At 42.9% G+C, this 15,312-nt stretch overlaps 1 protein-coding gene across 12 annotated transcripts in view; it reads right to left on the bottom strand.

Moving 5' to 3' along the window:
- Positions 1 to 15,312, bottom strand: part of DMTN (dematin actin binding protein) — a 131,127-nt gene that overhangs the window by 55,296 nt on the left and 60,519 nt on the right. For 9 of the 12 annotated variants that reach the window (XM_033948317.1, XM_033948326.1, XM_033948318.1 and 6 more), the window contains 4 exons: positions 13,585 to 13,659; positions 12,868 to 13,023; positions 12,199 to 12,243; positions 10,415 to 10,523 (listed from right to left, as the gene is read on the bottom strand). In XM_033948317.1, the coding sequence (XP_033804208.1) occupies positions 10,415 to 10,523; positions 12,199 to 12,243; positions 12,868 to 13,023; positions 13,585 to 13,659 (385 nt within the window). Of the gene's footprint in view, positions 1 to 10,414; positions 10,801 to 12,198; positions 12,244 to 12,867; positions 13,024 to 13,584; positions 13,660 to 15,312 lie in introns of those variants that run through there. The other 3 variants (XM_033948321.1, XM_033948320.1, XM_033948327.1) reach the window with 2 other exon arrangements.

Raw genomic sequence — 15,312 nt, 5'->3', positions numbered from 1 at the left:
TCCAAAAGGAATGCGTTTTGCAGAGGCTCGTATGGAGCCTGAGAGAGGTCCTTTAGAACGAAATTAAGGTCCCATGATGGGAAAGGTTGATGCTATGGAGGACACAATCTGAGTGTCCTCCTCTAGAACTGAGTGACTTCTGGATAAGACGCCATCAACTGCTTACTTCCCTGAACCTGAAAGCATGAGAGGCCTGCCACCTGTAGTGTACTTTAATAGAGGCAACCGCTAGGTCTTTTTCAAGACCAGCTTGCAAAAATGCCAGGACCACTTGAATTGTATGCTAAACCTGACTCTCTGTATATCTAACATTACTAGACAAATTATAAAGTTACATGTGTACCTGTATTATAACCTTGTTACCCATTCTGAGCTCGTTGGGGAGGATGAGATATAAAACTAAAAAATAAATTGGTGCCTGACAGGGCTCAACCTGCTCCTTAGCACACCAAAGCTGGAAAGTCTTCTAGGTTTTAGAATAAGCCGCAAACGTCGAAGGCTTCTTTGCTCTAAGGAGATTCGCAATGACTACCTCCGAGTAACCCTTATGAGTTAGGGCAGAGCGCTCAAGAACCATGCCATAAGACCAAAGTGCTCTGGATTCTCCATGGGAGCAGGGCCCTGACTGAGGAGTTCCAGATGAACCAGCAGCTTGAGACACCTGCTTTTTTGCATCGTACCAGATTTGCATACCAAGGCTGATGAGACCAGTCTGGAGTAACCAGTATTACCAGACCCTAGTGGCTTACGACTCTGCTGATGATCCGGCTCACAGTGGGAACACATAGAGCAACTTATTACATTACATTACATTACATTAGGGATTTCTATTCCGCCATTACCTTGCGGTTCAAGGGGGCTTACAAAAGATTTATAAACGGGGTTACAATGGAGGAACCGATGATAAATTAGAGTGGTAAATAGATAATTTCAGGGCAAGGATAAATACAGTTTATAGGTAGTGTGTAAATGGAGGTTACATTAGTAGCATAGTTGTTATTGCTGGAGTAGTGAGGGTAGATTTTTTGTCTATTTTGGCGTTGTTAATAGTAGGTGAAGTTAGGGCTGATTTAGGGATTTCTTAAAAAGTATTGTTTTTATTTCTTTTCTGAATGTCTTGTAGTCTGATGTGGTCATCAGCAGGTTGGAGATCCGGGTATCCAGTTTTGCGGCTTGAGTGGCTAGGAGGCCGTCATGAAGTTTTGATCTTTTTACTTCATTGATCAGAGGAGGTATGAATGGGGAGTGCGCTTTTCTGTGTCTGAATGTGGATGCTTGGTTGAGGCGGTTATTCAGTAAGAAGGACTGTCTCCATTTAGGGATTTAAATAGCATGCAGTAGAATTTGAATTGTATTCTTTCTTGGATTGGTAGCCAATGTGAGTTGATATAAGCTTCTGTGATGTGGTCATATTTTCTCAATGAGAAGATGAGTCTCAAGGCTATATTTTGGATTGTTTGAAGTTGTTTGATCATAGTAGCAGGGCATGGGAGGAAAAGGATGTTGCAGTAGTCTAGCAGTCCTAGGATTAGGGATTGTACTATAAGCTGGAATTGATTTCTTTCAAAGAATTTCCGGACTTGTCTCAGATTTCTCATGATTGTGAAGGATTTCTGGATTGTTTTGTTTATTTGCGGTTGCATGGTACAGCATCTGTCTATGGTCATTCCTAGTAGTTTTATGGTGGTATGGATGGGATAGTTGATTGAGTTGAGTTCTAAATTGGTTGAGGTTTGGATTTTGTCATTTTCGAAGAGGATGAATTTAGTTTTGTCCGGGTTGAGTTTAAGTTTGTGATCTTTCATCCAGATCATAACTGTATTAAGTGTTCGGTGTAGGATGTTTGGCATGGTGGGTTTAGGCTGATCATAAGATATGAGGATGGTAATGTCGTCCGCGTAGCTATAGGTGGTTATACCTAGATTGTTCAGATGTGTTCCGAGAGAAGCGGTGTATAGGTTGAAGAGGGTGGGGGATAGTGGGGAACCCTGTGGAACTCCGCAGGGGTTTGACCAAGGTTCTGATTTTTCGTTGTTTGATTTTACGCTGTAGGTTCTGGATTTTAGGAAGCCTTCAAACCAAGAGTATACTTTATCAGAGATGCCTATTGCATCCAAGATTTGCAAAAGGATATTGTGATCAACTAGGTCAAAGGCTGCAGTCAGGTCTAATTGTATAAGGAGCATTTTTTTCCCTGTACTGAGGTGTTGTCTGATTGTGTCCATAAGGGAGCCTAGGAGAGTTTCTGTGCTGAAATTGGTTCTGAAGCCAGATTGCGTGGGGTGGAGTAGGTTGTGGTCATCCAGATAGTTAGGGAGTTGTTTGGCTACTAGGCCTTCTGTAAGTTTGACGTATAGCGGTATTGAGGCAATAGGTCTGAAGTTGGAAGGTTGGTCTGGTGGTCCTTTTGGATCTTTTTGGATTGGAGTGATGATGATTTCGCTGAGTACAGTGGGAAAAATGCCATTCGTGAGTGTGGATTGAATCCATTGTAGAAGTAGTGTACGGAATTTTACACTGGAGGTAGTAAGGAGATAAGAAGGGCAGTGGTTGTAGTCACAGGAGGCGTGGCTGTATTGTTTGTAGAGGTTATTGAATTCGGGCCATTGTATGTTGGTGAATTGAGACCAAGTTCTGTCTGCTGCGGTTGAATCTTTTTCTGTGGGGTGAATTGTGATTACGTTTGGGTGGGATGGGGTAGAATCAAGGGTGGCTCTGGCATTGGTAATTTTGTTCTTGAGGTGATCTGCTAGGAGGATAGCTGATGGGGGTGGGGTATTATTTGTGTTTGTGTAGGCTTTGGTGTCTGTCAGATCTTTTAAGATTTGGAAAAGTTTTTTGGGGTCTTGGGTTTCTGTGCCTATGAGATTTGTGTAATGAGTTTTCCTCTTGTCTTTTAGTAGTCGTTTGTATTGTTTGATGATGTTTTTCCAAGCAATTTTTGTTTGGTCTAGGTTTGTTTTTCTCCATTTTCTTTCTAATCTTCTACACTGTCTTTTGAGTTGGAGCAGTTCATTGTTAAACCATGGGTCTGATCTTCTGCTGGTTCTGGTTTTGGTTTGTAGTGGGGCTAGTTCATCAAGGATGTTGGTGGATATATGTTTCCAGTGAGAGATGAAGTTTTTTGGGTCTTGATCTTGGATTGATTCATCTACTTTTGACCAGAAGGTGGTTGGTTCGATATATTTGCGTGAGGTGTATGTTATTTTTTTAGATTGAGGTGTGGTTTTGGTTTTGTTCCAGTTGATTTTGAAGTTGTATGTGAAGTGGTCTGACCAAAGCGATGGGGACCAGGTTCCTTTGGGGGTTTGAATTGCTGGGGTGGATGGTTGGTGCGTCATGAATGCTGCAATGTCCAGTTGATGACCTTTATCATGTGTGGTTTGTGGGTTTAGGATTTGGAAGGACAGGGCATTGAGGAAGGATAGACAGTTTTTTGCTGGTGTGGAAGTTGGGTCTTCTAGGTGAAGATTTAGGTCTCCTAGGATAAGGTTGTATTCCGCAGTTAAGGAGTTTTGGTAAATGAAGTTTTCAAATTCCGGTCTCACTGTGGTCCAGTTGCCTGGCGTTATATAGCAGAGCATGCAGTTACTAGTGAGTTTTTTAGAGTAGTGCTTGTGAGATGGCAGGCGAGGAGGTCCATTTGCGGGGTGGATGTTTTTTCTAGTATGTTTAGGGTAAGGGAGTCCTTGATTATTATTGCTAGACCTCCTCCTCTTTTTTTCTCTCTGCAGGTCACTGATATTTTGTACCCCTGAGGGCATACCTCGGTTATTCTAGGGCAGTGATGGTGAACCTTTTAGAGACCGAGTGCCCAAACTGCAACCCAAAACCCACTTATTTATCGCAAAGTGCCAACACAGCAATTTAACCTGAATACTGAGGTTTTAGTTTAGGAAAAAAAAAACAACAACAAAAAAAAAAACAACTCATACGTTAACATCTTTTGTCTTAAAAGAAAAACACAACAGCGGGGGGCGTGGCCTGACTACCGCGGGGCTAACACGTATGGCTTAGCTGCTCCTCCTCACCCGCACTCAAACAAGGATTAAAAAGTGCTTTTCTTCGTGTAATTTCGCGAAATTTTGTGATTTTCGCCGCGATCTTGTTGCCAGGATCCCCTATGTCGCCTCCGAAACCGGCAAAAAACGACACCGCTTCACCCGCGCCCCTCGGAGGGAAACGGCTGAAACCCGATCCCTGCACGCCGGAGAAAATGGCGCCAAAACCCGACGAGGCCTCACTAGACCTGCTCCTGAAAGAAGTAAGATCGATCAGGGGCATAATACAGGAGCAGGTTGAAGAAACTAAGCTGCTAAGGGGTGAAATAGAGGCACTCAACTCACAATTTGTGGATGCCCGTCACAGATTGGATGCACTGGAAGAAAAATCGACTGCCATCTCATCCCTGCAAGAAACGGTAGCTAACCATGATAAACTGATTACTACTTTGCAGAGAGACTATGAAGATCTCTCTAATCGCAGTAGAAGATCTAATATCAGAATTATTGGGCTACCTGAATCTTCGGAGGGCTCTGATATGGCTTCCTTTCTCTCTACCTTCCTGCCTGCTGCCTTGGGGCTTGCCTTTTCACCTCCTCTAGAAATAGAGCGTGCTCACCGCGTGCCATCTCACCTCTCTCCACATGCCACTTCTCCCAGACCCATAGTGGCTAAGTTGCTCAGATTTCAGCATGCACTGCAAATTCTCACAGCAGCAAAATCTAAATCTCAGCTCTTGCATCAAGGTAGGAAGTTTTTCATTGTGCCTGATCTTGCAAAAACCACAGCTTTGAAGAGAAAAGCATTTCTTTCCCACCGGCAGGAGCTTAAAGACATTGGAGCTAAATATGGTCTGATGTATCCTGCTAGGATGAAAGTGACTTACAATAACCGCACTACCTCCTATACTGATCCTGAGGACCTGGCAACATTTCTGGAATCCTTGAAAATGAACTAACATGTTGGGCTGCGGATTTATTTGTTTACTTCTGTCTCTGATGTTATAAATCGCATATGTTTAATTGTGCAATTCACTGTTAATTATTGTTCATGTGGATAAGCACACTACTCTCAGGTTTTTCAAAATTGAGTGGGTGTGGAGCTTTGCAAGTTGTTCCGTATGTGTTTTCTCCCCGTGCTCACAGGAGCACCCTTAAAATGTTTCATCTCATGCATGATAGTATGGTCTTTCTCTTTTCTGACCTTGCTTCATGCTTTCATTGCTAGTTTACTTGTTCTTACTCTCTCTCTTATTCTCTCTTTACTTACTCTCTCTGGCAGGAGTGTCTACCTGATATTATGGTTATATTATTTATCCTTTCCCCAAAAAGGTGATATTTACTATGTCTTGATACTGCTTGTAACAAAATATGGCTGATTTACATGTTTTTTCTTTTAATGTGAACGGTTTGAATCACCCCATTAAGAGGAAAAAGATAGCTAATTATGTATTCAATAAACATCCTGATGTGATTTATTTACAGGAGACCCACCTCCCGCCTGCTGCCGCCTCAAAATTTAAATTGAAGGGATATTCCACTCATTTGTATTCCTCCGCAACTCAGAGGAAGAAAAATGGGACATCAATACTTCTCAGTGACAAATTATCTCCAGTTATTCACTCTGTTAAAACAGACTCTGATGGTAGATGGTGTCTGGTACACGCTGCGTTGCACTCAGTAGATTTTGTACTCCTTAATATTTACGCTCCTGTTTTAGACCACCCAGATTTTTTTAAAGATCTTCAGCTGGCGTTAGTTGAATATGGGTCTTGCTCTCTGATATTAGGAGGTGACTTCAACCAAATTCAAGATATCTATATAGATCGGTCATCCTCCTGTAAACCTTCAAAGTCCAGATCTTTTTCAGCTTTACATGCTTTAATGGAAGCCTTCTCCCTAGTAGACCCGTGGCGCTTATTACACCCGAAAGGTAGAGAGTACTCTCACTTTTCACCACCACATAACACTTATTCAAGAATCGATTTCTTTCTTCTTTCCCCATCGCTTATTCAAGAAGTAGCAAACACTATCATACATCCAATATCTCTTACAGACCATGCTGCCATTTCCTTACACTTAACCGTCTCCGCCCCACGCAAAGAATCTCCCTCTTGGCGACTTAATAATGCCTTGCTTTTAGATGATGCAATAGTGGACAAAATCAAATCCTTCACCACGGAATTTTTTGAAATTAACACTAAGGATTCAGAAATCTGCCCCGCTATTGTTTGGGAAGCTTATAAAGTTTCTCTTAGAGGCGAACTGATTAAACTCGCCTCCTGGAAAAAGAAACAATCCATACAAAAAGAAAAAGAATTAGAAACTTCTATTAAAAACTTAGAATTACAACATATGTCAACTCATTTGCATGACCCCTCTATATTCCAACGCATTCAAAATCTTAAATATGAATATAATACTATGGTCTCCCATACAGCCCGGCGTGACATTTTTATCTCCTCTTCTGGTCATTATATGGGAGATAACCTTATGGGTCGCCCTTTAGCTAGATATCTTAAAACTAAATCAAAACGTTTACACATCTCAGCTATTCAAGACTCATCAGGACGATTAGCTACAACCAGATCTCTGATTTCCTCCCAATTTGAAAATTTTTATACTGCTTTATACCAATCTGAACTTTCTACCCCTGAATCAGACATGGATTCTTTTCTTACCTCCTTAACCCACCCAACTATATCAGAAACCATTAAAGCAAAACTAGACGCTCCCATCACCACGTCTGAAATTGAAACTGCTATATCCTCTTTACCCACTGGGAAAGCCCCAGGTCCAGATGGCTTCACTAATGAGTTTTTCAAAAATTTCCGAACTCTCTTGGCGCCTCAACTCCTCACGTATTATGATTTTCTTCACTCCACTCCGGATAAACAATTCAATTTTGCTGAGGCCACTATTGTAGTTATTCCTAAACCAGACCGAGATGCTACCTTGGTTAAAAATTTTCGTCCTATCTCTCTCCTTAATCTGGATTATAAAATTATGGCAAAATTACTAGCATTGAGACTCACCACAGTGATCCCATCCCTTATACATAAAGATCAAACAGGTTTCATCAAACAAAGATACATTGGAGATAATTTACGCTTATTTCATCACATCAATGCCCACGCCAAAACACTGTCAGATCCTGTGATTGGTCTGGCCATAGATGCTGAAAAAGCCTTCGACCGTGTGGAATGGCCATTCCTATTCCGAGTACTGAAATGGTACAATTTTGGTCCCTTCTTCACAGATTGGATAGAAACACTGTATAGACAACCCACAGCCCGTATTTTGATTAATAATTCTCTTTCCAACAAATTCCCCCTTCATAGAGGCACTCGTCAGGGCTGTCCCCTATCACCATTATTATTCGACTTAGCGTTGGAACCTCTCTTATCAGCTATCCGACAATGTCCCCTAATTAAAGGTATCCCCACGTCCAATCGAGACATTAAATTAGCAGCCTATGCCGATGATGTTCTTCTATTTCTTAGAGATCCTCTTGTTTCTTTGCCCCATCTTATTAACATTATCTCTCAATACTCTCAAATATCTGGATATTCAGTTAATTGGGAGAAATCAGAGATCTTTCCTCTTAATGACCATATTTCCTCCTCGGATCTAGCTCAATTTCCTTTTTCATGGTCACAGAAGGCTGTGAAATATTTGGGGGTCCTAATTCATAAAGATCCATCACATGCTCAAGACCTTAACATTTCCAAAATCAAATCATTAGTTTCAAACACTACAACTCGTTGGTCACCACTCTATTTGTCATGGTGGGGTAGAATAGCTTCCATTAAAATGACTCTAGCCCCACAAATTAATTATACCCTCTCCATGCTTCCTCTCTTATGCCAGAAAACATTCTTTCGCTGGCTTAATATGAAAATCTCTGAATTTATCTGGAACAAGAAAAAACCCCGGATCGCTCTCGCCAAACTGAAGGCTTCTAAAATTAATGGTGGATTAAATCTACCAGATTTTTATCACTACTATATAGCATCTCTAGCTAAATATGGAGCTCATTGGATAGTTGATTCTAATCCTCAGGATCAACCAACATGGTTCGAAATGGAACGCTTTTTATGTGCACCATTGCACACCTCCTGCTTCCTCACGGTGTCAGTACCTAGACACTTGAGAAAGTATTCTCTGCTGAGTGCAACACAGCACGCTTTTCATCTTCTGGATGCAATGGCTGAGATTTCTATTAGTGAAAGCCCATTCATGTCTCTTTGGAATAACTCTAAAATTCAAAATAAAGGCAGATCCCTCTCATGGAAGAGGTGGCAGCGGGCGGGAGTCGAGTTTGCTCATCAATTGGGCTCCTCTACTTCATTTATTCCTTTTGACATTTTTTGTTCTGCATATTCACTTCCACCCTCTATATATCCCCAATGGCTTATGCTTACCGGAATACTGTCTAAAATACATATGCGTCATGACTTTATGACTTCTATTCACACTGTTCGTCACTGGTCTACTCTGGCCTTAATAAAGGGTAGAGCGATATCTCTTTTCTATGGTATTCTAAGGGACCATTTTTTCACCTTTTCATCTCAGTTAATGAACCATTGGGACTCGTGTCTACAGACTGCGTTAACTGACATAGATTGGGAACTCTTCTGGTCTTCCACAAATCGTCCTCTTCTATCTTCCAGAGTCTCGCAATCAATGTTCTTCGTTATGTGGAATGCAGTATGGACTCCATTTCGCATGTGGAAAGCGAAGCTAAAACAAGATTCTACTTGCTGGAACTGTTTAACAAAGTCTGGGACTCTTGACCATATGCTCTTTCAATGTTCTATGGTTCACTCCTTCTGGATTCATATTTGGGACACTATAAAATCTATAACTAAATGTTCAGGAGAGATTTCCTTGGACATTGTAATTCTTCGTTCTCAGCATCCTTGTTTTGCACACACAAACTGTCCGCCTAAACTCATTGATGCCATGTTTGTAACAGCCCTTATGCATATTCTTAAAAACTGGAAATCACCCTCACTACTTGACTACACCTTTTGGTGGAATTCTCTGAGCATGTATCACAAATTTGAATCTTATGCATATGAGAAAAATATGATCTCTCGACTCTCCACGAACATGGTGGGGAAAAAATCACCTTGGTCATTTTTAGATTCATATGTTCATTCTACTCCATAGACACTTCTGCCTCTCTTTCTACTTATCTATCTCTTGCTCTCTCTTTGTCCCTCCCTCTATCTCCCTTTCTCTTTTTCACTCTCTTCGCTTTTCTGCTTTTCATATATCTTCTACTAGCAGTTGCACATATCTTGAATTCTTTTTTATTAATCCGGTTATATGTTACTGACTATAGACATGGTCTTATTTTATGTCACTGGTTCTCAGTCAGATTTTGTGTGTTTACACTGCTTTCTGTATATTTCTTGAAATATTCAATAAAAATCATTGAACAAAAAAAAAAAAAAAAAAAAAGAAAAACACAACAGCTTTCAATGATACAAACACAAAATTTGAAAAAAATGAAGCACCCAATACAAATCTATCGCTTTACCAAATATAGCTATTAGTTAACACGAAAGAAATGGATATTCCCTGAATCAACAATCTGCTCCCCTCTGCTATGCCACACTGTGAGCTATGCTCCTCTCCAACCCCACCACGGGAATCACCTTCGCCACAGACTCAACAGGCTGCCATCCGCACCGCACCTGCACACTGCATGTGAGCCGTCCGCCTTACCCCAGACAAGGGAGGGAGGAAGTGCTCCCATTTGGCTGCAGGGCAGAGGGACGGGTGATGTGAGAAATGTCCTCAGGCGCGCGTGGAGAGGGGGAGGGGAGCAGCCCGGCCCCCGGCCCTCTGGCTTTCTAGTAGCGAACTCTGTGCTGGGGCGATGGCGTGTGTGCTCACAAAAGAGGGCTCTGAGTACCCCCTCTGGCAAGCATGCCATAGGTTCACCACCACTGTACTAAGGTTACCATATGGCACCAGAAAAAGGAGGATGGTCTGAGACATCCATTGGAAATATAACCCGGATGCCTCAATCTGTCCTCCTTTTTTCTGGTGCCATATGGTTACCCTACCATGTACTCTTGATTCTTCACTGTATACCAATTTCTACCAGTTTACCCTTAGTACTCTATAAAGACATAGGTGTTTATGAGTCTTTATAAAATAGACACCTTCTTACCTCTTAACCCGGGCAGCCTGTTATAAATTACCACCTAATATCCACTCCCATCTAATTACATCCTGCCCATCTCCTTCTGCTTCCCCGAGTGCTCCCTTTCTGCCGACTTTACATACCCCATCTTCTCAGTCCTGCCTCCAGCTTTGTGTTGGCTGCTGCGTTCATGTCTATACATCCCCCATCCATGTCTGACTGCCCAACAGCTTCATTCCTCCCTTGTACATACCAGGTCGATGGAAGTGGTGTAGGCCGCTCCGCAAACAGGTGCTGCTCCCCTGACTGGATGCTAAAGCAATGTTTCCAGGGGGCTTGTTCTCTTCCCAGACCCGGAGGATCTGCAAACAGATAGATGCAACACATACAAGCAGACAGATGCATAGATTAACCATTCCCCCTATGTGTATTCCTCATCCTGGCATCCTATTTGTCTGTCTTGTCTGTTTAGATTATAAGCTCTTTCAAGTGGGGACTGTCTCCTTCATGACTCTGTACAGCACTGAATATGTCTGGTAGTACTCTTGAAATAGTAGTAGTAGTAGATGGATGGATAGGCTAAAAGACCCTGAGAGCCACAGAGAGGCACACACACACACACACACGCAAATGACAAACCTATGCATATACACAAGCAGACAGACAGCAGAAGAGAAGGGAGACAAGTCATTGAAAGATGTGGGAGGAAATGCAAAGACCTAGAAATAGAATATGACAACGGGAAACATTATTAAGCCCATCTAGTCTACCTAATTTCACTCCTGGTGTAATTCAATGGAAAGAACAGAAGAGATGAGACTGGTGCAATGAGTTATCATACTGGAAATTGAAGTTTGATGAAACATGAATTCATGCTGGATTCCTGTTTACTGCCATAGCTTCCTCTGAGATTGCATCTCTGCATAAGCAAAATCAGGTCAATGGCTTTCAAGAGAGCTATCTGTGAGTTGTATAGATTACACAGCTTAACCCAGCTTCACCCTTACACCATGTTCTGATATGAAGCTACACCCAGGGATAAGCTGCCATTTTCTCTAGGTCTAACTTAATAATAGTTTATGGACTTTTCCTCCAGAAACATGCTCACCAACTGCTTTTACGGTATTTCCCAGCAAAGAATTCCAGAACCCAAGTGTTCACAGTTTCTCATATGCTCTGTGGCATATTCAAATGTTGTAGTACAATTGGATAAGACCCCAGAAGACGGTTATTATTAACCGAAACACAGACCGTGTCGGGTCCATACCATACTCATTGCTGTGTTTCATATGGATTAACCTACTGATTTGCATCGTTTCATTGGTGAAGATTTTTATTGTATTGCATTATCTGAGAAGATTTTTACTGAACTGCATTGTTTTTATTGTGAAGAATTTTATTAAACCTTTACATCAAGAGCATCGGTTCCACTGCTTTGCTTTTTTATTTCGCAATACCTCAGATGCCTTCATTTTCTCCTATTTCTCTCCTCACTCTTGTCCCAGGCATTCTTGAATTCTGTTCTGGTCTCTACCTCCTCCTCTAGGAGACAGACAAATTCCTACCGAGTGCCTGACCAAATCCCACGATAATATCTTTATTTTGCACAGTAGTTTTTAATACTGAAGATTTACATTAGAGAATGACACGGGGACAAATTTGTTCCCGTCCCCGTAGGAACTCAATTTCCCTGTCCCGTTCCCACGAGTTTTGTCACTGTCCTTGTCCCTGCCCCCTTCCTGTAAGCTCTACCTTAACTGAACAAGTCTCGAACACTTATGATTTTAAAGTGTTTGAGGCTTGTGTAGATGAGGACAGAGCTTGCAGGAATGGGGGCAGGGACAGCAAAAGAACTCGCAGGGATGGGAAAATGAGTTCCCGCGGGGACAGGGAAAAATCTGTCCCCGTGTCATTCTCTAATTCACATACATAGCCCCACCACAGAACAACATGAATCAGGTTGCCTCCTTTGACTGTGTACTGAACCCTGACCCAAACTTTAATACTATGAGTGAGCTCTTCTCTCTCCAGCCTTACCTCTGGGGATGGTGGAGGTGAAATGGATTTGGGTGATAAAGATCGCTGTAGAACAAGGAAAGAGAGAAAAGTTAGTCACAAATTATCAAAGTGCTGCATATTAGCAGGGACAAAGACAAAATACCATATTTTTCGGTCCATAAGATGTACCTGACCATAAGACGCACCCTAGATTTCGAGGAGGAAAACAAGAAAAAAAACATTCTGAACCAAATTGTGTACTAACATATACCAGGCTCTGCACCCAGCCCCCCTCACTCCCTGACAGGCTCTGCACCCAACCCCACACTCCTTGCCAGAACTGACAGCAGCCATTCAGGAAGCAGCGCTGGGCCAGGCTGGAGCACAAAAAGCTCGATCCTGCCTTGTGCCCCACTGGCCCTGAGATAATGAGGACTCAGGAGGCAGCTGTCCTGCAAGGGAGGGGCAGGAGCACGGAAAGCTCACTCCTGCCGATACACCACTGGACCACCACAATTTATGCAATATTGATGATGTCTGGACCACCACAATTTAAAGGTACTGGGGGGGTATATTCACTCCATAAGAGGCACTTTTATTTCCACCCACTTTTTGGGGGGGAAAGAAGTACGTTTTATGGAGCAAAAAATACGGTAACATTGCAACAAGAGCAGGGACAGTATTATTTAATCAGCAAATGCTGGTTACCTCTCGACTCCTGGGTAACTCAGTATGTTCTAGAAGGGAGTATGTAAAATGGGGCTCGTAGATCATCAGGTCTGGGCGCTCGATGTCCAAAATCGCCTTGTCTTTGGGAATCGCTGCCAAATCTTTGTACCCCAAAACTTGGTTGTCCATTTTAGCCTAAAGTGAAGCAGATAGTGTGGTTAATACGTCCTTTGTACACAGGTTGTCTTCTAATAGCAAGGGGTACAGGTCGGGTGGGGGCAGCGCTGTCTTGTTTTTTCTAAACTTGTATGTGATTGCTCCTCCTCACCATCATAATCACTGCTCAGCCCTCAGTCAAGACCACTCATTGCCCATCAGGGCTCAGGAGGAAGTGAGCAGTATAACTAAAGGGGTCAAAGGGCACCAAGTCATCAGAATCAGTCCAGCCAGTCCTGGTTTTACCCCTTTGCTTCTATGGATTTCTAATATCTGACTTCTCAAAACTTCCTGGACCCATTTATTATTTCAGATTAGATTGCCTGTTCCTTTTGCAGTAATGTCAGAAGTCCATTTTCTAAATGCACTAATGTGTTTTGTTTTGTTTTTACTGGCAGTATTACTCCCTTTTTCAGGTTCTGCTTTGCTCTGCATGTTCCCTTGTATATGCATGGGTCACTAGCTAGAAGGAATGTATGTCAGCTGCTGTGGCATGTGCTCTCAGATCTTGCCTGATGACACTGGGAAATGCACACTCACCACGATAGTGGAGGGGGATCCCGGCACGCTGGAGCTTCGTGAGGAGCTGACACTCCCAGGAGATGTCAAAGGCTGCTGCAAATGGGAAAGAAATGATTCCTGATGTTACCGTGACCAGCTCTCAAGCCTCCAGTACAAACATGACAGGAGAGGCAAAAGTGCCTGAAGTACAGCAGTCGAAACCCCAAAGTGTCTGTTCTGGAAAATAGGGCACTGAACCAGAAGCTACGTATTTCACAACCTTCCACCCAGTTTCACCCATCTCCGCCCCATCGTGCCCCCTTCCCTCCCCAATCCTGCCCTAGCCCCGCTGCCTGCTCTGGACGGGCAGGAGGGCATGCGATGATGTCATTGCATTGCCCTCCTGCCCGACAGCGATTTTGAGGAAGGCTCTTCAAAACCCGGACAAAGTGCCGGATTTTGAAAAGCCGTCCGGACCCTCGGATATCCTCAAAAGGAGGTCATGTCTGGGGAAATCCAGACATCTGGTAACCCTATATGTCAGGTCCCATACCCTTTACTTTTAGCTTTCTTAGGTTCTCAGCTTGCTACTCTAACCATTAGGCCATGCCTCCACTCTGTCAAGCGACTCTTGGCCTCTAACAAACATTTTAAAACTGGGCTTCCTAAACTATGGGTCATAACACTAGATGGTAGTTTAGCATAGAAGGGGCCGCGGAAAAGTTCTCAGCCCAACCAAGATGAGAATGATATGGAGCCATGAAACTTACAAGTTATTCTACACTTTTCTTGACTCTTTTTGTGTCCATATCACTGAAAAGTGTCAAGAAAAGGGACTAGAACTTGTATACCACTTTTTGTAGTTTTATAACCATACTCAAAGCAGTTTACATACAGGTACTTCAAGCATTTTCCCTATCTGTCCCAGTGGGCTCACAATCTATCTAATAATGTACCTGGGGCAGAGGAGATTAAGTGACTTGCCCAAGCTCACAGGGAGCGGGAGCAGCGTGTGCTGAGGCTGTAGCTCTAACCACTGCACCACACTCTCCTCCAATGCAATATCAGAAGTGAGCCAAGTATAAAACAATGAAGCCATTGTGACATCACTGATAAGGCTGGCTCTTAGGCATTGGTGGAATGAGGCATTATGACATCAGAGAAAGAGACTTGCATACTACCTTTTTGCAGTTTTACAACTACACTCAAAGTAGTTTACATACAGGTACTTCAAGAATTTTCCCTATCTGTCCCAGTGGGCTCACAATCTATCTAATGTACCTGGGGCAGTGGAGGATTAAGTGACTTGCCCAGGGTCACAGGCAGCAACTCAGGGTTTGAACCCTCAACCTCAGGGTGCTGAGGCTGTAGCTCTAACCACTATACAACACTAGGGTTACCGGACGTTCGGATTTCCCCAGACATGTCCTGTTTTTGAAGACATGTCCAGGGGTCCGGATAGCTTTTCCAAAACTCAGCACTTTGTACGGGTTTTGAAAAGCTACTGACGCACAAACAGGCTAAGAGGAGTGGGGTGGGGGGGTGCAGAACTAGGTGTGCCTGGGGATATGGCCATGGGTCCGGATTTTCCTTTGGGAAAATCTGATAATCCTATACCACACTCTCCTCCAAAGTGTAGAATAACTTGTAAGTTTCATGGCCCTACACCATTCTCTTCTTGATTGGGCTGAGAACTTTTCAACGGCCCCTCATATCTGTAAATTAGTATTACTGAGTGATTTAAATAGCACAGGGGGTGAGGAAGAA

The sequence above is a fragment of the Geotrypetes seraphini genome, chromosome 6, assembly GCF_902459505.1.
Source record: "Geotrypetes seraphini chromosome 6, aGeoSer1.1, whole genome shotgun sequence".
NCBI classification, from domain to species: domain Eukaryota; kingdom Metazoa; phylum Chordata; class Amphibia; order Gymnophiona; family Dermophiidae; genus Geotrypetes; species Geotrypetes seraphini.
Note: the sequence above shows the minus strand (reverse complement) of the source record. Positions and strands in the feature narration are given on the sequence as shown.